This window comes from Myotis yumanensis, unplaced genomic scaffold, assembly GCF_028538775.1.
Source record: "Myotis yumanensis isolate MYYU_CA2020_CCGP unplaced genomic scaffold, mMyoYum1.0.hap1 SCAF_17, whole genome shotgun sequence".
NCBI lineage: Eukaryota > Metazoa > Chordata > Mammalia > Chiroptera > Vespertilionidae > Myotis > Myotis yumanensis.
The window spans coordinates 32,982,056-33,007,488 of NW_027223768.1; the positions used below are offsets into that span (position 1 = coordinate 32,982,056).

At 37.9% G+C, this 25,433-nt stretch overlaps 1 protein-coding gene across 14 annotated transcripts; it reads right to left on the minus strand.

Moving 5' to 3' along the window:
• Window positions 1–480: 480 nt before the first annotated feature.
• On the minus strand, window positions 481–25,210 carry CD55 (CD55 molecule (Cromer blood group)). Of its 14 annotated transcripts, none has more exons than XM_070396668.1 (11): window positions 24,564–25,210; window positions 23,428–23,616; window positions 21,622–21,813; window positions 20,902–21,001; window positions 19,512–19,597; window positions 13,924–14,019; window positions 13,006–13,071; window positions 10,217–10,237; window positions 4,532–4,604; window positions 1,795–1,900; window positions 830–926 (listed from the first exon to the last, which is right to left on the minus strand). In XM_070396668.1, the coding sequence occupies exons 1-11, from the start codon at window positions 24,676–24,678 to the stop codon at window positions 912–914; spliced, it is 1,059 nt and encodes a 352-aa protein (XP_070252769.1). In that variant the 5' UTR covers window positions 24,679–25,210; the 3' UTR covers window positions 830–911. The 14 variants fall into 14 exon arrangements, 12 of the variants coding, with proteins under 12 accessions (XP_070252762.1, XP_070252769.1, XP_070252768.1 ...); XM_070396667.1 differs by having other exon boundaries at window positions 13,006–13,269; XM_070396666.1 differs by having other exon boundaries at window positions 13,720–14,019.
• Window positions 25,211–25,433: the final 223 nt, after the last annotated feature.

Here is a 25,433-nt window from a genome sequence, read left to right on the forward strand (position 1 = left end):
ATATCACAAAAAATACGATATATAATTTAGAATCATTTCAGAAGTATAGAACCTTTTTATGTTAATCTTATAATATCTCTGGATACTTTTAAAGACATTAAGTTAATAAAAAAGACACCTTTCCTCCTTTCACCCTTTCCCAGGATCCTTTTACAAAAAAAACCAAAAACTGTCCGAAGAATAAAATTAAAATTGTCACTAATCCATCTTAAAAGTAAGGAGCGAAATTCTGGTTAATTATCTGTACTTATATGGCAAAGAAATAATTATTTCTTCCTCTATACTTCTTCTCTGCCACCACCTAAATCCAAGAAACTTGACACTCTGAGTCATTAACATGTTTTTCATTTAAAACATTTGCCAACCCATTCAAACTCATTTTAGTGGAACAAGGAAAGATAAACATGCCGTAGAGTCAAGAAGGGTCACTTTATAATGTGGTTCATCTCTCTTTGGCAATTTTCCTCAAGAGACTGGGCAATATTTTTTTCATTTGTTTTCAATATCCAATTCATGTATTTAATTTTTTATATATTTTTTGTAAGTAAAAATAACATTACAAATCTAATGGGAAAAAATAACTGATTTCCTTTTCTTCATGCTCACAAATCTCTACACTTTTAGAAGCGTAATCGCTCTCAGTCTTGTGAGTTGTCCTATTTTCAAGAGGCTTAGAAATGTTGAGAATGCGATTCCAGTCTTTTCTTCTAGCTTTATTGACATTCCTATGCACCTTAAAGACACTGATAACGTGCAAGATGAAGAACACTACTGCATATATTGTGTCCGTGCTTCCAGAAACGTATAAAAACTAGAATATTCTGTGTACTTGTATGCACTTTCTTCTTATCGCTTCTTTGGCTAAGTCAGGTAGCCAGTGGCTACCAGCATCATAAGCAAAACTGTCAATGTCATAAATGTGTGTCCTGAAAGTTAAAAATAAAAAGTTAAAATCAAGGTAATTTGACTTATTGGTGATAAGCATGCAATGTTAAGTTATGATATGATGAAACATGAAGAAGAATTAATTGGCTAATTTGGGGTGTCACACAATGCAAAATTATACAGTATAGACAACCTCAGCCACTGTGGAGCTAGAGTATAGTAACTATGGCAACACCAACTAAAATAGTTTTTGAGATTAACTGGTCTAGGTAGAATCAATTGAGATACTTTCAGATTAAAAGTCAATGAGAAACCCTTGACCAATACATGTGAAATAGAGGAAAGTTTTATCCAAGAAAAAGACACCTAGAAAGTTTCACAGATACGTTAACATGAAGTTATTTTTGTGTAACCATTTCCTGTGACAACATAAAAGAGATATCTTATAAGATCCCTAAACAGGGCTTATAAAATATACCGTACATCAAATTTTAAACCCTGGAGACTCTGAAAGCCACCAAGCAAGAAAGAGAAACAAATACAATACAAGCCAATCATCTCATGATACAAATAGTTAGAATAAAGGCATTCTTATTAGTAGACCTAATGTATCAACCTTTTGTTACCCCCCCCCCAAATATTTATGTCATTGCTAGCATCGAATCATTACAATAAACTGAGTGCAAAACACAGAATGAGATGATGAGCATATTGCGGAAGTGTCAGGAACTGATGACATGTCATACTGAGAGATTCAATGTTAGTAATGTCAATCCTTCACAAAAAGAGAAAGTTCCAACAATAATAGAGGTGAACGCCTCTATTATCTTTGAACAGCACCAGACACACCCTGAGACAACAGTATTGATGGACATTTTGCAAGAAATGCGACTTTATAGAATTAGATACCTTTCGTAATTTACCAGAAGGCCATACTTCTGAGGCATCACCAGTCTCTGTTAAATTATGAGACATAACATTGAATTCTTTGTTGTTCTCCTGGATGTAATAAGAGCTGAATAGTAGAGAGGGAAAACACTAATTGAATTATATAATTCTAACCTGAATCAAAAAAAGTAGTACCAGCAATTGCTTACAGCCACATCCTTTTGAGCTTAAATGTATCATACAAACCCAACACTTCTAAAGTGTTGGGTCGAACTACCCTTTCACAGGGGTCACCTAAGACCATCGGAAAACCTTTCATAGGCAAACACAGGGATCATCAGGTGAAGGTCCACTAGCACCTTCAGACTCATGAACTCTTTGCCCTGTCCTCATTAAGATCCAATTTTTAATTAAATAGGTGTGAACGTTTTAAAAGTGATATGAATTAGGAGAATAACCAGGAATGAATAAAGTTAGCTCTTCCTCTCAACAGCTTTTACTTCTCCAATAAGGCAAGTGGAGTGGTATTACAGGGCACATAAAAAAAAGGCAAATTCTTTCTTAGGGGTTTTTGCCTGAATTTCCTCTTATTTGGAAATAGAGGAATTAGGGAAACGAATATTACCTCCTTCTGTGGTTCAACACTTTTCATCCAATCAAAAATATCATGGCCAATTACTTTGCCAAAGTAAAGAAACTGTTGACAGCCGAAACCGGTTTGGCTCAGTGGATAGAGCAACGGCCTGCGGACTGAAAGGTCCCAGGTTCGATTGCAGTCAAGGGCATGTACCTTGGTTATTGGCATATCCCCAGTAGGAGATGATTGATGTTTCTCTCTCATCGATGTTTCTAACTCTCTCTCTCTCCCTACCTCTCTGTAAAAAATCAATAAAATATATTTTTAAAAAAAGAAAGAAAGAAACTGATGACAGCTAAGAGCTAGCAGCTTGTAAACTCACCACTTTCCACCTATCTCGCCTGCAGAGCCCCAAAGCATTGGCTCTGGAAGGTAAACGGGTAATGCTCTCCAGCAGTTCTCAACCTGTGGGTCTCGACCCTTCTGGGGGTCGAACGACCCTTTCACAGGGGTCAACTAAGACCATCGGAAAACACATATATAATTACATATTGTTTTTGTGATTAATCACTATGCTTTCATTATGTTCAATTTGTAACAATGAAATCGGGGGTCACCACAACATGAGGAACTGTATTAAAGGGTCGCGGCATTCGGAAGGTTGAGAACCACTGCAACCCAACAGGAGAGATGGAACAAATGTAAGGAAGAGCATAAGGTAGCTGGTTTACTTTTTTTCCAGAGTAGTTTTGCTGGGGCATCTGCATGATCAACTATTTTAATGACTTGGACTTGTTTTGGGCTGGGCTTTAAAGGCCCTTCTTCAAAAGATCCTGCAAAATTTGAAGAGAACGTTGTATTTTACGACATGTAGTATTATCACCTCAAGACCACTTTATCAACAGGAAAATCTATTTTAAAAATCCAGGACCTAATGGTCTAATATTTGGCTAAAATACTGAACAATTCAGTGATTTAAAGAATGTTCATACTTATAATAGGCTCATAATAGGCTTAACTATACTACTTAACAATATTTGTTAATTTAAGGAGAAAGGAAAGTGTTCAATGGGGCAAAAAGTAGATAGCTCACATTCATCAAAGAATTAAGACAGGCAATTTAGTAACAGTGTAAATATAGTTGCTCTTAATTAATGAATGAAAATGGAGCCATTAGGGAAGTATAGAAATGACTCAAGAGTTCATATGAACTCCATAATTAGTTTTCTGAACAATAAAATCTACAAGATAACAGAAGAGGGTCAATTTATTTATTTATTTTTATGTTTTTAAGGTGTCGTGCGTGTTTCTAAGGATGAATTGAGATAAAAGCCTTCTGTTTCTCAGACATGCCTTTGTGCATGCTGTTCCCTTTGCCCAGAGGGCCAGAAGAGGGTCAACCTAAGTAATCTTCTGTTTATCTGCAGAAAATGCCAGAGCCAACCATGACAATATACTTAATATATGAATGTTCAAGGCAGATCAGATGTTTCAAATCAGACTGGCTTTTCCCCTATGTGTTACTATTTTACCATCTGAAGGCCTCCTATATGCCAAGTGATGTTCTAACTTCTTTACAGGTGGAAACTCGTTTGATCCTTACTACAATCCCATAAGGTATGTTTTCTATTTCTTCCATTTTACAGATGAGAAAACTGAGGCACAGTGAGGCTAAGTTGCTTACAGTGACATGGCACATGAACAGTAGACACACAGGATGGAACCACGCAGTCAGATGCCAGAGCCTGTCGTCTTTGGCTAGACTGGCTTGCATCAATAAATGCAACTCAAAGACAGGCCTAGTTACAGGCGATTTAACAATATGTTAGAGGTTGGCTTTTCTCCCCCTAGATTTCTTTGGTTTTGTGCAACACACATATGCTACCATAAATTATACTACGGAAAGGGTAAATTGATTAATAGACTGCAAAGTGAGACTTCGGCTTTCAAACCATTTTCCTTTGAAATGTTGTTAATGTTTTTCAATATATTGAGAAATTTTTTAAAAAGACACAAAGTCTGCTTATGCAAGGTAGTGATTCTAGACAAAAGGGATATAAAGAGATAGCATGTCTAAAAAGACAATTAAGTGAGGAAAATTATCTATTCATGAAAAAATATCAAGTTTTACCGGAAAGAAGGTAAGAGCAAATGTTTTAAGTCATCAGAATTTCTGCTCACCCTGATCTTCCATAGTCCCCGAAAATTTTGGTTAGACTTATGATAGCAATTATTATTGCACCAACAGTAAGTCCTTGAGAGGGGAAAATATGGTAACACAGTTAATAGACACATAAACAATTATATATACAGTGTAACTTCATAAGGATATTATGAGGCAAATTAAAGAAAATATAGAAGACAGAAATTATGGTTTTGCATATGGCTTCTATATGTTACAAATTTGAGAGTAAAAATTGCGTATTATTTACCCTTTGTTCTGTTTTCTTTCAAAGAAAAAAGAAATAAAATATTAAAAATAAAGTATTATAATGATGAAATAAAATTAGTTTGATAGGTTTGAGAAGATTATTAAGTATTTTAACCCCATCATGCTTAACTTAAATGATTTGACCATTGATCTTTCATATATGCATTTCCTCCCCACTCTACCCTCCAATGTCCTTGAACTCTACTCTTCTGATCTGTACTACAAAGGAAAGTAGAGGTGATACTAGAAAAGCAAACTGAAGCTAATGTATCTAATGGGTGTATCTGGTTCCACATCAGCTATATATAGATATTATACAATTGCACTGCCATGTGGACAAATTATTTAAAAAAACAAACAAAACAAAAAAACAACAGCTATTTCCACCACCGGTAAGTTTTTATAGTACTTTACTCAGTCAATTTCTTTAACTTATGCCCTAGCACTATATCATTTTCATAAAATAAATCCTGGCTCCTCAGCATTTTTTGAGGTTTTTTTTTCCCCCTTCACCACATTTCATTAACCCCATTATTTTTAAATGTAGCAAAAACCTCCATTTTCGATTTGAATGATAAATGAATATAGAAATTTAAGAGTGATCCCAAATAGCTAGATGATGGAAGTAAAAGCCTATTTCTAGAACTCGAATTAGTACATATATGTAATTCTTGAAGAAACTATGTGAAGGTTGATGGGTTAACATAAAGCCAGAGCAAAATACAGAAGTTTGAGAAACAAATATACAGAAATGATTGCTTCATAAATTGACAATGGAGTATTATCTCACAAATTAGAAGGAAAAAAATTTAAGTATAATGTCAATAATTTATGATGTTAAAATCCACTTGGTATCTACAGAAAACTATCCCAAAGGTGAATCTGAATCAATTTAATATTTATGCAACTTGGGATAAATGAAACTATGAATTATTAATAAAATTATGATTGTGATTCCAGTGTTCCTAGTCATGAATTGAAGAGCTCTGAGGTAGAAAAATTACCTAACTTTAAAAATGACTTTCTCCAAGAAAAGGTAGTGTTTCAGTAATGTCCCTGGAAGTAGAAATATGTTTACACTGTTTAAAATGTTGCAAAGCAGTTTGCCACCTGTTATCTCATTTGATCAGCTCCAATAACTATCACAGCGCTTGGAAAATAGTAGAAAGTGCTTATAAATATTTATTAAATTGTATAAAATGACATTATTTTTGCAGATGAGCAAATGGAAGCAATATATAGAGTATCATCTTTAGTTTTGAAAAATCCAAATCAGAATTCTACCTACAAGATCTTGTGTTAATGAAATGACACTAGTCTCCTTTTCTGAAGAAATATGGGTTCAGCCAGTCACTTCAAAAGGTCCAACTTACATCTAATAAAGTAGACATGTATTCTTTATGCTCTAAAATATAAGAAAGTTGTAGATAGATTCAATTCTTGCTTATAATCTCATTTAATGTAACAGAATAAAGGGATTGAAATTGTGGAAAAGTGAAGTCACACTGGAAAGAGACTTTTGCAGAAGAGAAAAGAATATGCTTGAGTAAATCTTAAATTTTCAGATTTATAAGTCAGGTTTCAACACATCTTACTCAGCAACATCTACAGGATCTTGCTGTTATCACTGGATTTTCTGTGCCTCTGTATTTCTTCAAAAATGTTAAGTAAGAGTCTCATGCTCTACCGACTGAGCTAGGTAAAGATACAAATTATGAACAACAAATACACATCTACAACAAGTGAATCTACAAATCAAGTGAATAAATAATTTGATGAACAGAATAAACTGGTGAATATAATAGAATCAGAGGCATAGAAAGGGAGTGGACTGACAATTCTCGGGTGGGAAAGGGGTGTGGGGGATGCGGGAAGAGACTAGACAAAAATTGTACACCTATAGATGAGGACAGTGGGGGGCGGGTAAGGGCAGAGGTTGGGGTGGGAACCGGGTGGAGGGGAGTTATGGGGGTAAAAAAGAGGAACAACTGTAATAATCTGAACAATAAAGATTTAATTAAAAAATTTTAAAAAAATGTTAAGAAAAATCCACACACTTTCCTTGCCAGACCAAAAAGATCACTGAAAAGTTATATGATTATCTTACTTCTTAAGTTTGAATAGCAAGTAGATAATTGAAGTCACTTTATAATGGGATTTAAGTTTGTCATGTGTAGAAAGGTGTAAAGACACAATAAAAAGGGAACCCTCGTGCACTGCTGGTGGGAATGCAGACTGGTGCAGCCACTGTGGAAAACAGTATGGAGTTTTCTCCAAAAATTAAAAATGGAACTCTACTTTGACCCAGTGATCCCTTTCCTAGGAATATAGCCTAAGAATCCTAAAACACTAATCAGAAAAAATATATATACACATATGTTCATGGCAGCACTACTTACAATAGCTAATATCTGGAAACAGCTCAAGTGCCCATAAGTAGATGAGTGGATAAAAAAGCTGTGGTACATTTACACAATGGAATACTATCCTATATAATAAAACCCTAATATGCAATTGACTGAACTGCGGAACAACCAGTCACTATGATGTGCACTGACCACCAGGGGGCGGATGCTTAATGCAGGAGCTGTCCCTTGGTGGTCAGTGTGCTCCCACAGGGGGAGCTCTGCTCAGCCAGAAGCCAGGCTCACGGCTGGTGAGTGCAGTGGTAATGGTGGAAGCCTCTCCCGCCTCTGCGGCAGTGCTAAGGACTCTTTGGAGGAGCGGGCCTAAGCCAGCAGGTGGACATCCCCCAAGGATTTCTGGACTGTGAGAGAGCACAGGCTGGGCTGAGGGGACACACCCCTTCCACACACACACGTACACACACACACACACACACACACACACCAGTGCACAAATCTCGTGCACTGAGCCTCTAGTACAGCTATAAAATGCAAAAGATTAGGGACAAAGAGAGAATCTTAAAAGCAGCAAGAGAAAAGCAGTTAGTTATCTACAAGGTCACTCCTATGATACTGTCAGCTGATTACTCAACAGAAACTTTAAGGCCAGAAGATATTGGCAAGAAATATTCTAAGTGATGAAAAGCAAGGACCTACTGACAAGATTACTCTACCCAGTAAAGTAACCATTTAGAATTGAAGGATATATAATGAGTTTCCCAAACAAGAAAAAGCTAAAGGAGTTCCCCACCACCAAACCTATATTATAAGAAATCTTAAAGGGTTTTATTTAAGAAGAAAAAAGATAAAAATATAAAGACTAAAATGGCAATAAATACATATCTATCAACAATTACTTTAAATGCAAATGGTTAAATGCTCCAATAAAAGACATATGAATGCTAAATGAATAACAAAACAAGATCCTCATGATGCAGACAGACTGAAAGTAAAGGGATAGAAAAAATATTTTATAAAAATGGAAACAAAAAAACAAAAAATTTGGGGTAGCAATAATTATATTAGGCAAATAGATTTTAAAACATAGGCTATATAACAAAAAAAAAACAACAAAGAAAGACCCAGGAATTCCATGTCTGGATATTTATCTGAAGAAAACCAAAACACTATGAAAAAGACATATACATCCCTGTGTTCATTACAGCATTATTTACAAAAGCAAGATGTGTAAGCAAACTAAGTGTGCATCAATCAATGAAAACTAAAGAAGTGGGATATGACTCAGCCATATAAAAGAATGAAATCTTGCCATTGTGCTGAGTGAAATAAGTCAAATGAAGATGAATGCCATATGATTTCACTTATATATAGAATTTTTAAAAAAACTAAACAAATGAACAAGCAGAACAGAAACAGACTCATAGATACAGAGAACATTTTGATAGTGCCAGATGGGAGGGGAAGGGTTTGGAGAAATGGATAAAAAGGTGAAGTGATTGAATAGTATAAACTGGTCATTACAGAATAGTCAGTAAAGTCAATAATATTGTAATAACTATGTATGTTGTCAGATGAGTACTAACTAGATTTATCAAGGTGATCACTAAGTTATATAATGTCTAATTACTGGTTGTATACCTGATACTAATATAATATTATATGCCAACTGCAATTGAAAAATAAGAAAACAATGATTTAAAAAAATGCCACTCTAAAAAAAAAAAAATTTTCAGGTTTATATTTTACAAGTATAGGATTGCAAATAAAAATATTACTATATGTCTGATTTAAAAGAGAAGAAATTCCTCTTTATTTTTGAGGATAATTTGGAATTACAAGTAACTCTAAAAAAAGCTTTCTGGGAAATCACATAATATATATTTTAAGAATTTAAAGAGAAAATAATAAGCATTTCAAATCTTTATTGAACAATACTGAGCAGGTGAAAAATACCTCATCTATTAAACACATCACTGTTGTCAACATGAAATCATGAAATATTCATTGATAATACATTTTATTTCTATTTAAAATATAAAATAAACAAATTGAATTCTGACAGAATCTTTTAAAACAAATCTTTTAGTTTTAAACTTTAGGAGACATTTATTCAAAATATAAAAGAACTATCATAAATAATTTTTTAAAAAATAATTTCACAATACCTGTCTTCAGCTTTATAGTCCCTTGGCTAATTCATACATACATAAGACAGAAGACTCCAGATTATTAGGACATAATTTTAAAATATACACTTTTTTATAAGAGTGTATTTTCTATTGAATGTTACTTATCAATATGCAAATTTAACTGTATTGCTTCTTAAACATTTCTCTTAGTATCTTTGGAAGTTTATTAATCTTATTGTTAATATATAACATTAAATAATATATTTATGGATAAAATAAAGGACTGGACCAAATGCAAAAATAAATTGCAACACAGATAGTTGTTTTTGGCCTCATGACTAAAGCAACAGAACATTTTTTTAAGAATAATTTTGCTTTCAATCACTGATAGAGAAGGGAAAAGAAAGAGCATATAATCAAAGGTAGCACTCTTTGTTTTATTTGAGGGTAAGACAGAAATCTAGAAATGGTCAAGAAGTAATTTCTTGAAGGAGTCAGTGGAGGGGAAAGGGGACATATGTAATACTTTCAACAATAAAGATTAAAAAAAACCAAGAAGTCATCTCTGATTAATTGTAAAATACTTGAGGCTAGAACCTGTATTAATAACTATCTTTTCTTGTCATTCTTCGGCCCCTAGAATTAAAACAATAGGCATATAATAATACTTGATTGCGAGGCCCAATGATTTGAAGTTTTCCTAATATTACTTTGGAACAAGAATATGGTTGGAAATAGTACTTAGAAACATATCAAACACGTAATGGTGACCACAAAACATCATGAAATACATTTACCTTTTTTCTCTTTGGCATCCATGGACACAGCCTTCTAACAGTATACCTAAGACAGTTATAACACAATATTCTCTGCCAGAAACATGGATTGTACCTACTACAGCGATGACGATTTCTTTTAACTGTCAAGGAGTCAGACTTACCAGTTCCAATGATGGTAATCCCTAAAGAAGAAGAAAATTTTAAAAAATTACTAAATTCGTTTATTTGCTACAAATTTCATATATATAAACTGTACTTGAAAGTTCAAAAGTAACTCAGATTGCCACAACTAAAAGAAATAATTATAAATAAATTTATGAAAACAATTACACATTATGAACAATCAAATAAAATACACACCAGTGTCTATATCTATTCAGCAAGTTAACATTATAAACAGTAAACATGATAAAGAGTTACTAAATACCGAAACAAACACCGTGTAAATTTGGTCATATGATTTGATGACAAGAAACAAATTCAAAAGCTTAAATAGTAACTACTGATCTGATCCTATGCTCAAGAAACTATCAGAAACTGAAGTTTTTTTCAGCAGATGTTATCAAAACTTAAATTACTATATCACTTTATTATTTAAACCTTTCAATGAATATGAGTGAGGCATTGCAGAAATTACTTTCAAATAAATACATTTGTAATAATTAATACATTGCTCTCTTCAATAAATGGTCTGGGAAAACTGGAAGTCACATGCAAAAGAATGAAACTGGATTATAGTTTGTCCCCATGTTCAAAAATTAATTTAAAATGGATAACATACTTAAATATAAGATTGGAACCAATAAATTACACAGAAGAAAACATAGGCACCAAACTTATGGACCATGGTCGTAGAGAACATTTTATGAACTTGACCGCAAAGGCTATGGAAGTAAATGTAAAAAATGAATGGGACTATGTTAAACTAAAAAGCTACTGCACAGAAAAAAAAAAAAGACAACAAAACAAAGAGGTAGCCAACCAAATGGGAGATATTTGCAAACAATAACTCCAACAAAGTTTTAATATCTAAGATATATAAAAAACTCATAAAACTCAACACCAAACAAAAAAAACAACCCAATTAATAAATGGGCAGAGAATCTGAACAGACACCTCTTCCAAGAAAACATACAAACAGCTATATGAAAATATGTTCAACCTCACTAGCAATTAGAGAAATGCAAATCAAAATTACAATAAGATGCCACCTCACACCTTTTAGAATGGCTATTACCAACAAGACAAGTAATAACAAGTGCTGGAGAGGTTGTGGAGAAAGGGAAGCCTCATTCACTGCTGGTGGGAATGTAGACTGGTACAGACACTATGGAAAACAGTATGGCAGTTCCTCAAAAAATTAAGACTAGAGCTGCCATATGACCCAGCAATCCTTCTCCTAGGTATATACCCAAAAAACTCGAAAACATGTATGCATCCCTATATTATTGCAACGTTATTCACAGTAGGCAAGTCATAGAGATAGCCAATGTGTCCTGTGATAGAGGATTGAATAAAGAAGATGTGGTACATATACACAATGGAACACTACTCAACCATAAAAAAATGAAATACTGCCATTTGTGATGACATGCATGAATCTTGAGAATATTGTGCTAAGTGAAATAAGTCAGGCAGAAAAAACTAAGAACCATATGATTTCACTCATATGTGGGATATAAATCTGAAACTCATGAACACAAACAGCAGTGTCGTGGTTGCCAGATCAAAGGGTGTGGGGTGGGGTGAAGGGAGCCTAATATATGATGATGGTGTATGATTTGACTTTGGGTAGTGGGCACACAGTGCAATATACAGATCGTGTAACAGAAATCCACGCCTGAAACCTATATGATCCTATTAAGCAATGTCACCTCAATAAATTCAATTTTTTTAAAAAAAGTTACTCAGCCACACATGTGTGTTTTCTGCAGTTTTCTGCATGGGTGTTGACTTCAATAAAAATGTTAAAATACTGTTTTTGAAAATTATCTCTTGGCTCAGTTATATTGAGATTTTCCAAGGAACAACATATAATAAAACAAAATAGGTATCCCTATTGGAGAAGAATGCATATAAAAATGGCTGTACAGCCCTAACCAGTTTGGCTCAGGGGATAGAGCGTTGGCCTGTGGACTGAAAGGTTCCAGGTTGGATTCCGGTCAAGGGCATGTACCTGGGTTGCGGGCACATCCCCAGAGTGGGTGTGCAGGAGGCAGCTGATCGATGTTTCTAACTCTCTATCCCTCTCCCTTCCTCTCTGTAAAAATCAATAAAATATATATTTTTTAAAAATGGCTGTACATTAGGCAAGACGTGGGACAAGAAGACATCCTAGTGGTCTGAAGCAGCATTAATTAGTAAAATGGGTTTCACGTATGCACTCAACAGGTAGTTCTAAAGTCTATAGCACATTCTACTTCAAGCGCCTTTATTTAAAGAGCCCTGCATTATTATGAACTAATTCAAAGAACTGTGTTTTCAATTACTTAGAAGACACTGTTGAGCTGCTTTACCAAATTAGCAACTCTAGGGAATCTGGAGAGAGCTTTTAGCATGCTTGAGGGACGGGTCTCTGTCAATGAACCAGACCCAGAAATCAACTTTAAGGATGGCATGTATTTGGTTCTAGGAAGAGTCTTGAAAAATTCAATGACTCCCTAAAGCTAACATAGAAAACAGAATTTCTTCACCAACCTTGACTTAGCATCATTTTTATGGGGCCACACCTTTTTTCTATATCATTGCAAAATCTTTCCTTTTTTTAAAGATTTGCCCTAACCACAATCCAACTCTGCCTCTGAAGAAAGTCCAAAACATGAGTATGAAAACAACTCTGACTACAACAGATCCCAGATTATTTAATTACGTAATCCTGGTCAAGTTGACATTCCCCACCACAGCACTTTAGATCCATATATACTCTGGAACCTGAGCAGTGTCAGCTCACCTGCTGTAAGGAGTCCATTTCCTTTCGAGGTGCGAGGTGTCGTGAAGACGGCTTCATTCTGTGTGGCTGCAATATGAGCAGATGTCAATCTTTGTGTTGTATGGAGACCCTTAGTCATTGGGGCATGTACCATAGTGAATTTTTTTGTTACTGGGAGACTCTGTGTATAGGAAGCTTTTGCTGTGGTGAGGCTCTGGGGTTTTGGTGTGGCTCGTGTAGCAGAAGAATTTGTCATGATGAGAGTCTGGACTGTTAGCTGGGTCTCTGTAGATAGAACATTTGAGACAGGAGATAGTTTGGCTATTGTGGCTGAATCATTGGCTGTGAGAGGTTTCTGAGAAGTCGGTGGGGCATCCATAGCTAGAACAGTGAAGTTGGGTTTCTGAGGAATTAGTAGGGCTTTTGTAGTTGAAGAAGTTCTTGTGGTGAGATTCTGAAGAGTTGGTGTGGGTTCTGTAGCTGGAACATTTACTGTGGTGGGGTTCGGAGAAGGTGATGGGGACTTGGTAGCTGGAACATTTACTGTGGTGGGTTTCTGAGGAGCTGATGGGGCTTCCGTAGCTGGAATATTTACTATGGTAGGTTTTTGAGGAGTTGATGGGGACTTTGTAGCTGGAACATTTACTGTGGTGGGTTTCTGAGGAGCTGATGGGGCTTCCGTAGCTGGAATATTTACTGTGGTGTGTTTTTGAGGAGTTGGTGGGGACTCTGTACCTGGAACATTCACTGTGGTGGGTTTTTTAAGAGCTGGTGGGGGCTTGGTAGCTGGAACATTCACTGTGGTGGGTTTCGGAGGAGTTGATGGGGACTTTGTAGCTGGAACATTCACTGTGGTGGGTTTCGGAGGAGTTGATGGGGACTTTGTAGCTGGAACATTCACTGTGGTGGGTTTCGGAGGAGTTGATGGGGACTTTGTACCTGGAACATTCACTGTGGTGGGTTTCTGATGTGATGATGGGGGTTTGGAACTTTGAGCATCCGTCGTGGTGGGTTTCTGAGTAGTTGTAGGAATTTCTGTGGAGGAAAAATGTTTTTAACACATTAGCAAAATAATGCTCTTATGATTTAGGAACCAATTGCTAACTCAATGACTCTTCTCTTTCTCGCCCCACAAACACCTACACATGACAATTTAGTCATCCAAGTCTTGTGTATTTCCCAAGGATGTAAAATGCGACACTGTTTTGGCTTCCACATAAATTATACCAATAGGCAACTAAATACACCAAAGTAGTACTGAGATACCTAAACTGTTCTCTGTGTGAAGAAAGGAAACAGAAGTCCGCGCCGGCAGTGATCTCATTCTGTGACACACCCCAGATAAAGATATTTTCTCTCTTGCATCGTCTTCCTTTGCTCATGCCAAGACCAAAGAACAGCAGGGATGCAAACATTGGACCAATAGAGACGATCACAACAGAGATAATCGCAGAGTTCTGTTTTCTGCAGCTCTCAGGATATGTTAGTGACCTTGGAAACGTCTCTTGTTTCACTTCTTTTTTAAAGTAATAAAGTCAGAATAAAATAACTCCCCCTTTTTTCTCTTCTTGTACTGGTTACCAACTTCACACACATTAGACTAGTTCCTCTTTGGCTCTTAGGTGAGATAACATGTCTAAAGCACAACTTCAGTGAAGATCTTATTCTGAGAATCACAAATAACAACGTAGTAAAATTTCAGGTCTTCAGGACCATTTAACTGTGTTTTCTTTTAAATATAATTTTTGATAGTATTACAGATATCTCCTATTTTCTCACCCTTTTCCCCCCTCCTCCCTTCCCTTCCCTCCCCCCAAGTCTTTACCACTCTATTGCCTGTATCCATGGGCTATGCATATACATACATAAGTTTTTGGTTTATCTCTTCTTGTCCCCCAAACCCCACATCGAGGTATGTTAATCTGTCCCAGGCTTCCCTGCTCCCAGTCTTATTTTGTTGGCCAATTCCTTTTGTTCATTAGATTCCACAAATAAGTGAGCTCATGTGATATTTGTCTTTCTCCATTTGGCTTATTTCACTTAGCATAATATTTTCCAGATTGTGTATGCAAACGCCCTCTTAATGCGGAACTGAATAGTGCTTAGGCCTGTTTCACTGCATCCTAGAGACCAAGTTTTCTAATCCCTCTGAACTTCGGTTTCCTGGCATATAAAATGAGAGTAAAAACAGAGCAGACTGTGTTACCTTACTGTAAGGGATAAGGGAAATAATTTGGGTGAGTTATTTCACACAGTCTGTCCCTGAAGCCACATGTTACGTCATCCAGCACTACTACTGCCAACAGCATTGGCACACATCCTGCTCTAGGCGCTCAGATGTTGTGTCATGTATTTCTATATCCTTTACCGACCTCATAGGATGCTATTTCAGGGGTGGGGAACCTCCTGCCTGCAGGCCATATAAGGCCCAGGAAATTATTTGGTCTGGTCCTGCCAAGGCATTAGGGGTGAGTTAATTAAGTGTTTGACCAAATATAGCAGGCTAATTTTAAAATTGATAATTTTGTGTGGCCCATGAATGATGTTATCAATATCCAAATGGCCCTTGGCAGTCAAAGTTCCCCCAGGGATAACAAGTAAAATACACAGCAGGTAACACGGCTCTTGGCAGGCACTCAGAAAATGATAGGTTTTATTATTAGGGTAAGTAACGTTTTCATATGGACTTTTCGTCTAAGGCCAACAGCTATACAATTTATTTTGTTCTTCCAAGATCTCATTTTGGATCCAAAGGACTTTGTAGTACTGCAGTTTAAATCTCCTGGAAGTTACTTTTTTAGTTATCTTTTTATTTGATTGTCTACTTTAATTCCACTGGGGTCAGAAAGCATGCTCTGAGTAATTTCAATCTTCTTAAATGCATGGTGTTTTAGAGCCCAGCATATTGTCAATATTCCATGTATATTTAAAAACAACACTTGGAGGGTTCAATACGCTTATCTGTTATTTTTTAAAGTTTAATTGTTGGTCGTGTCTTCTACATTCTGATTTTTGGTTACATATTGAGAGAAAGATGTGGAATTCTCAAACTATAATTGTGGATTTGTCTCTTTTTCTTTCTGCCCATCTCTGCTATATAGAGATTGAAGCTATTTTTCCAAGGGCACATAGAGTTCAGATTGTGATCTATTCCTGTTGAACTGACCTCTTTATGATGATTAACTGGTTTATCGTAAAGTATACTTGGATACTAATAGAGTTACACAGCTTTTTATTTTCTGGTAATTGTTTGCATAGCATATTTTTTCCATCCTTAACTTTCACCTCTTCAGTATTCTTATCATTAAACTGTGGCTCTTATAAATAGCAAATAGTTCACTTTTACTTTATTAATCTAGTCTGACAATATTAGTCAAATCACAATGTAATTAACTGATACAATTAGGTTTGGATCAAACACATTACTATCAGTATTCTATTCCCTCCATCTATTTTATGTTTCCCTTTTTAAATTGATTTTTTAGAAAGAAAGAGAAGGAGAGAGAGAGAGAGAGAGAAACATAAATTTGTTGTTGCACTTATTAATGCATTCATTGGATGATGCGTGTATGTACCCTGACTGGGGATCAAACCTGCAACCTTGGTGTATCTGGATGATGCTCTAATCAACTGAGCTACCTGGCCAGGACTTATTTTATGTTTCCATTTGTCACTCCTTCGTTCTTATTGCTTTTTGGATTAAGTATTCCTTAAAATTCCTTTGTTAGTTTGTAATTTTTATATTCTTTTATTATTATTTTCAAGACAACCCTAGAGATTACAGTATTATACTATATGTCAATTATGCAGATTAACTCTTTTACTACTTTTTAATACTGCTGAAACTTGGGAACCTTTAAATTGAAGTTACCCCTTCTTGTCTTTTGGTTTATTGCTACCGTAAGTCTGTATTCTACATACAATTCAAACCCCACAAGATGTTGCATTTATCTTTCAGTATTCATATACCCTTGTCACTGTTCTTCATATTCTCTAGTATTTTCATGTTTTACATTTTTTGTGACTCTGTGCTTTTATTATTTGTTTGAGTTTTCAACTAATCTTAAAATTTATATGGAATCACAAAAGACCCCAAATAACCAAAGAAATTTTGAGAAAGAACAAGGTGGGAGGTATCACACTCTCTGATATAAAACTATACTATAAATCTATAATAACCAAGCAATATGTTCTGGCTTATAAAGTGATGGAATAAAATGGAGAGCCCAGAAGTAAATCCTCATTAGTACGGTGAATTAATTTACAAAAAGGAGGCAAAGATATACAATTGGTTAAAGATAGTCTGTTCATTTAGTATAGGTCCAGAGACATAGACGCATGGAACAGAGTGTTAAATCTCAGAGGGAAGGCAGGGGTGGGTGGGTAGATGGGAAAAGATCAACCAAAGAACTTGTATGCATATATGCATAGCCCCATGGACAGACAATAGGATGGTGAGGGCCTGGGGGGAGGGGACAGGGTGGGCTAGAAGAGGTCAATAGGGGAAAAAGGGGGGGCATCTGTAATACTTTCAATAAAGATTAAAACTAAATAAAAGTAAAGGCAGTCTGTTCAATAGTGCTATAGGGAAACCTGAACAGATACATGCAAAAAAATACTAATAAAACTGGACCACTTTCTTACACCATATACAAAAATAAACTCAAGATGGATTAAAGACTTATGTGTAAGACTTGAAACTGCAAGACTTACAGAACAAAACATAAGCAGTGAACTCTTTGACACCGTTCTTAACAAAATCTTTTTGGATATGTCTCCTTAGGCAAGGGAAACAAAACAAAACAATAAAGCAAATATGACTACATCAAACTAAAATGTTGCACACACAGCAAAGGAAACCATCGACAAAATCAACAGACAACCCATTGAATGGGAGAAGATACCAGCAATTGATACATCCAATAAGGGTTTAATATTCAAAATACATTATAAACTAATACAACCTAACACCAAAAAACAAACAATCCAATTAAATAATAGGCAAAGGACCTAGATAGAAACTTCTCCAAAGAGAACATACAGATCGCCAACATACATGTAAAATGATGCTCAACATCACTGTTCATCAGGAAAATACAAATTAAAACCACAATGAGATGTTATCTCACAATGGTCAGAATGGCTATCATCACTAAATCAACAAATAACAAGTGCTGGGGGAAAAAAAAGTGCTGGAGAAGAGTGGAAAAAAGGGAACCCTTGTGCACTGTTGGTAGGATTGTAAATTCGTGCAGCAACTTTGGAAAACAGTATGGAGATTCATCAAACCATTAAAAATAGATCTGTCATATGATCCAGCAATTTTATTTCTGAAGGGAAAAAAAACCCAATCAATCAAGCAAAGAACGAACATATCAGGCAGAGTTAGCAGCACAAGGAATGATGTGGGGACATGAAGAGCATGAGGTACACAGAAAACTACTGTAGTCTGTGTGGGTAGAGCATAAAGTACAAGGGCCCAACATGAGCGTGGATAAGTAGGTAGACCATGCCCAGCCTGTACATTATACCAAGAAGTTTGGACTAATAAGCTATGTTGGGGAGCACATGAGACTTGGTGGGAAAGTCTGGAAGGAGGACATTCCCTTACAGAGAAAAGGGAAACATGCTGAAGGTGGCCTGTTTATGGCACCCCTAATTATTCCTTAACCTTTCCAAACAAGTCTGTGCATGTGCAGACCCCTGGGTGTTTACAGGAATCTTTATGCTTAATCTTTGGGTGTCCTTGCTTAAAGGACACTGCAAACACATGTGTTTTCCCAAGATTACCTACACTACTGATTGTATGTAAAAGATGAACTTCATCTCAAACTGCTGTCACAATAAAAGCCTGACCAGGCAGGCGATCGAGGCTGTCTGGTTCCTTTAGCCAGGCAGTCCCTTAGCCTTCTCTTTTACAGCAATCCTGTGTCAGGGTAATCATTCATCCATTGCTCGGGGTCTGCTGGTCAGCCCCAGCAAGCTCTCCGAAGGAAAGACAAGTCATATTGGTGTTTCAGATGGATAACTCTGGGTAGAGTATAGAATCTATACTATAGATGAAACAGTAATAGAGTACAAGAATGAAGGCTGGAGGCCATTGCAAGCAGCAGCATCTTTGAACTCCGGCCAGTGGAACTCCTGCCCTAGCTCCCACACTTTAAAAGGTGGTGCTTGGCCCTCCTCTGGGAGTGTCTCTCTCCACTAGATGGGGGATTTTTCAGGGCTGACGGGATGAATCCATGGAGGGCTCCTCCCCCACCCTATTTTGTCTGACTGGTTGGAGAAATGGCAAGATAATAAATGACCAACCACAACACAAACTTTAGTTTGTTTTTAATGCTTTATCTTCAAAGGTAATAAGTTAAGGAGAATTGCAGATAAAAGTCTTTCAATTAGCTCAGACACACATTAGACGGTGAGGGTACTACAGATATACACTGTGAATAATTCTTAATGCACAGAAAGTAATTTGTCATTGATAATTTAGGCCCACAACGTGAGTGCTTAGATTCTTTCAGTCTTACCTTGGCACACTGGAAATGGATCAGCCCAAACCATATCGTTTTCTTCATAATAACAGAAAGTAGAATTTTCACCAACTAATTTGTACCTAAACAATGAGAGGACAAGAAAAGTTGAGTTCTCTTAAATTCCCCAGAATATCATCTAAAAATATTCACTATACCAGTAGATGGAGACAAAACAATAGTTGATGAAAGTTCGTATGGTAGTTTAAAGAAAAAGAAAAAAATTAAATTAAAAAAGTGACATCCAAAGGATAAACAATTATAAGACATGCAAAACATTTCTTATTTGGGTGGAGCACATTTCAGAAAATATTAAAGTATTTTAAAACTTTTTAAAATTATATAGATGCTTGAATATTTTCTATTTCTGAGTTCTCAAAGATCAAAACAGGCTTCATAGAATAATAGAATACACTTACACTTAAAGGGTTCAAAGTACCCCCAGATTTGATATTAATGATCTAAATATCTGTGTTTAGCACAGGAGATAAGTGATACTGATATTATTTTATAAAAATGGACATACACACACAGAGTAAAATATCATAATTCAATTGGCAAATATTAAATGAGAAAATGAATATAAAGTTTTCAGCGGTATCTGAGACACTTATAATATTCAGTGAGTGAGTCCCTTTTCTCTAAATAGAGAACTTATAAAAAAACCTTGGTCAGATGATATTGTAACACTAGAACCACATGTTTTTAACCTAAGATATTTTGTAAGATTCTTTGCATGTAAAAAACATATTAACATGATCTCACTCATTTGTGGAATATAATGAACAACATAAACTGATGAACAAAAACAGAGACAGAGAAGCATTGATCAGACCTCAGAGGGAAGGTAGGGGAGGGTGAGGGTAAGGGGGAGAGATCAACCAAAGGACTTGTATGCACGCATATAAGCCTAACCAATGGACACAGACACGAGGAGGGGTGAAGGCATGAGTGAGGGGATGGGGGGATTATGGGGGAATAAGAACACATATGTAATACCTTAATCAATAAAGAAAAATAAATAAATACATGCTAAAAAACATGCAAATTTATTATTTAGGTAAATTAAAGATTGGTTTCATTTAAATCTTGCATTTAATTTCTGCAAGTAATTTCCTTTACCAATGACATTGAAATTTTTATAATGAATCACATGTACCGAAACCTAAGAATTTAGAGAATTTGGTGGTATAAAACATCTTCCTTTCTTAGCCCATTTTACTAAATTTAACCGTGATAAGCTTATGAGGAAAACCTTTGAGCAGAGGGATTTTTTTTATTGCTACTAGCTTGTGAACACTGTCCATACTTCTAAAAATCTCCATCTTAAATTCTAATTTGTTTTTTCACTTGTTAAATATAGAATGGTTAGTATGCAAAAACTTACCCTGGGTTACATGAGAAGTAGATGTCTGAGGCAAATAATATGTCAGTTGGTATACTGATATGACCATTTTCTATTTGTCCAGGATCAGGACATGATCTTTCTAGAAGGCAGTAGAAATTTTTTTTAAGTTATTAGGCACATCTACGCAAATTCATCATCTGAACCACTGGTAATCTCTTATCCTGAGTCTGTTTAAATCCTACAGTCATTTTATAAGTTTCAATAAAGCAGCCTATTTAGGAATATATACTTCTTTCATTTCATTTATGGTAATCTTAAACTAATTAAATGTGAAATCTGTGCATCAATTAATATTCCTATCTCTCTCAAGTATTTAGTTTGCCTAATTATAATAAAACTAGAGGCCAGGTACATGAAAATCGTGCAGGGGTAGGGTCCCTAGGCCTGGCTGGTGATCAGGGCTGATCAGGGCCGATCAGGGCTTTCCTGCAGCTGGCCAGGGCCTTCCTTCATTCTGCACCACCCCCTGGTGGTCAGCGCACATCATAGCAAGCGAGTGAACTGCCGGTCTCCAGGTCAAACTCCCAAGGGGACACTTTGCATATTAACCTTTTATAGATGACTATAATCATTCTTTTTTTTAAAAAAAATCATTCCAAATAATAATATGTACACACAGACTTCCAGCATGAATAAAGGATTAAATACTATTTTCCCAAATACCATACAAGTAAGAATATTCTTTAAAATTATACTCACTGTAGCAAAATACTTGTAGTGTGCTCCACGTATAATTCTGAAGGCAAGTTACTTCCGCTGATACGGAATGGTTCCTTGCGTAGCCCGGATTACACTCATATTCCACAACGAAACCCGCTGGGCGATAACTCACCGGGATAAAAATATCTTTCATAGCTGCATAAAGTACCTTGGGTGGAAGACTACAGGTACCTAAAAAAAAGTATTACCAAACCAACAACAACAAAGAGTCATATCACTTTATTTTATAATCTATATTTAATGATTGGAATTATCTGGTCTTTATATCTCCTCCTTTTGCATACTTCTTTGTACATATTTGGCACTTAGCTATATTAATATCCATAGGGCATTTATAGGGCATCAAGCATATTCAAATGTATGCTTTTGTTTCCTAATGACTAAAGGCCTGTGAAGTAGATGTCACTAGGCCCACAATTTGAAGAATATAACCTGTTTAAGTTGCATGGCGCAGTTCTGGCACCGAGTCAATAAATGCAGGTTGCCTTGCCCTGCCTGCCCCATGTAGCGCAGGGGTAGATGAAAACCAATGTTCCCACACCCCTGGGCTAATGTCCTGGACAAAGGCAACAATCGTAACAATAATCGCTAATATTTGTGGGATACTTCTAAACGTTTGCTGCAAGCAAACTCATTCAATCCCACAGCAATCTACTGAGGCAAGGATCAGAGGAGCCAACGTGTACATTCAAGTATTTACAAACTTGAACCAGCTGGGCAAACATGACTAAGGAGGCAGGGACAGTTGGATTTATTGTCAAAATACTCAAGTTTGAACACAGGCTCTTCTGCATAAGAGCTGCTGATCCCAAGGGAGTTAACGTCTCAGGACCTGTTTTCTCAACTGTAAAAAGAGAATGAGTGCCTACTGACCTCATGGAATTGCCTGGAGGATTAAATAAAGTAACATAGGTGGTAGAGTTATAAACTCTGTAACAGGATACATGTGCAAAGGCTTATGTATTTCAACCTACTGCCTTCTATCACAGATAAGTTTTAAAAACAGTTAAAGCCCATTAAAAAAAATATTTGTGGTGGCAGTTTCTATGTGTATGTAGCTTCCAACGTTCCAAACTTGTTCAAAGGCAGGAATCAAATCCTATCTTTATACCTTCTTGTATATGTCAAAACTACTATTGGGCCATCCATAGGTTTTGAGGTACAGATAGTGACATTGCAAAAGTGGCACCCCAGTGTTGTACATGGGAAGTCCTTCTTTAGGAAATCCAATTTCAAACAGAGCACCCATACTATGTGTCTCAATGCAATTACCCAACATGTTCATATTTAATTTATTCCCTAAACAACAACAGTCACTATTGGTTATTTTCTGTTAGTCAGTTCAGGAGATAGCGTGTGGGGAGCAGGAGGGGGCTGTTAATGAAGAAGCAGGATCTATTCCTGGAAGTAGTGAAGTGCTAGCAGGTATATCCTGGGGTGTAACAATGCCAGAAAAGTATCAATTGCCAGTCCCTGGGAAGAGGGATATATTTCCCCTTAAGAGGATACATTCCATTCTAACTTTTAAAAAATATGCTTTTATTGATTTTTAAAATATTTTTAGAGAGAGGAGGAGGGAGAGGGAGAGAGAAACACCAATGAGAGAGAAACAAACGGAATGAGCTGCTTCCTGCACATCCCCTACTGGAACTGAGCCTGCAACCCTGTCATGTGGCCGCACTGTGAACCAACCAGCTACCTCTTGGTGCATGGGAGGAAGCTCCAACAACTGAGCCACACCGGCCAGGGCCCCCTCCCTTTTCTAAAAAGAAAGGAAGAACGTACGATTACAAAATGGTGCCAGCTTCGTCCATTCACCGTTCGGAAGACAGTGTTTTCCGCTCAGCGCTCCCCTCATTTTCACATAACCGCGATCGCAATAGAATCCTACTATGTATCCGTCAGGAAAAGTTGTACGATTTTCCAAATCTGGTGAAGCATTTGGTACATCATCTGGGGGGATACCACAGTCACCTAGAAATGAAAACAAATGGAACTAAAGAAAAGACCACTTTTCAATTGATAGCAACATTCCCTTTCCCACGCAAAGGGAAGCAGCCATGGCTTTTGATACACACGTAGCATTTCGATCCAGTGCCGACTGAGGACATCCCAACAACTTGCTAGGCTTCCAATCTTGACGATGAATTCAAGGCTAAAATCAGTCGAGAATAAACCCCTCCCCTCCGTTATTTTTTGAAGCGGTTTAGTATTTCTCTCCACTTAGATACGGTTGCTAGGCGCACAATAAAGACTGGCTCCGGGTTGGAACGTTACACCTGGAGATGTGCAATTAAAGGTGCAGCTCCAGGTGTGGTTAGGGGCCCGCGGGGTCGGTTATGTGGCCTCCCACCCTGAAGAGATGTTGGGGGGTTGACAATCCCTCCAGCCCAGCCCTGCCTTTCTGCTTCCCAGTGTTGGCTGCTCTGCAAACTCAGCCGGTGCTTCCTAGGTGCTTCCTCAGCCATCCGCGCCTCATGCTAAAGTCACTCCTACAGCCGTGCAGTTGGGGTCCCGCACAGCAAGACCCCTAATAGCTAACTTTTTAAAAATATATATATGTTTCATTGACTTTTTTTACAGAGAGTAAGGGAGAGGGATACAGAGTTAGAAACATTGATCAGCTGCCTCCTGCACACTCCCTACTGGGGATGTGCCCGCAACCAAGGTTCATGCCCTTGACCAGAATCAAACTTGGGACCCTTCCGTCCGCAGTCCAGCGCTCTGTCCACTGGGCCAAACCAGTTAGGGCAGGAGCTCTCATCTTTAAAGGTAGAGGATGTCAGGGGACCATTACCAAGGCCCATACCCTTCACCTTCCCAGGGCCCCAGACTTCGCGGTTGTCATGGAGACTGACCCAGCCCCTCCCACTCAGGCTAAGGGCTCACCCCGCTGGCCTGGGTCCGCGGCCCCCACTCACCCCGCACCGCGTGTGGACACAACAGCAACAGCAGCAGCAGCAGCGGCAGCAACGACAGGGTCAGCCAGCCGGGGGGGCGCAGCACTGCGAGGGCGCCTCTCCTGGCGGGACGCATGGCGCGGCGACGGGGATCCAGCGCCCGCACTCGGCAGCCTCCACAAACAGATCCAGCGGCTCCCGCGTCCAGCTGTCGGTAGCCGCCGAGCGCAGTTGTCCTGCAAATCAATTTAAATTAGCGCCCTGGGTGGCTCCAGGGCTCTGAATCACCAAAGGGTGGGGCAAACAGCGGCTGGAGACGGGGCTTTGCCCGGGGCAGGTGCTGGGCGGAGCCAGGGCGGGGGCGCCAGCGTCACTGGCCCCTTGGGGACCCTCAACTGTGGACCAGGGGTCCTGGGCCAGGAGACCAGGTCTCTGGAGCCGGGCGCTGGGACTTTTCCCCTTTGCTCGGGTGGGGCCTGCGACGAGCTGCCATCCGGAAAAGTAAAGATCTGCTTTCTAGGTAAACAAAAATATTGGGGGGAACAGAGGAGAGGGGAGTGTTTTAAGCGGCCAGGCTTGGCGCCCCAGGAACCTGATCAGAGGATCTTCGGCGCCCTGGTGCTGCAAAGCTGAGCGGCGGGCGCGCGCGGTGCTGATTCCGAGGCTTGGAGCTGAGAAGGAGGTCCCCCTAGGCGCCCCGCACCCCCCCACCCCCCGCCAGGGACGTGGTTCCTGCTACTACGGGGCCTGTCAGATGCCAACAAGAGCGCAGGAGAGACCAGGGCGCGGTGCGTAGTCTTCCAGGGCGCTTGGCAATTGGAGAACAGCAAGTGTGAAAGGAAGTAAGAAGCAGGTGGAGCAACACAGCGGGGAGGGACTGTTGCTCAGACC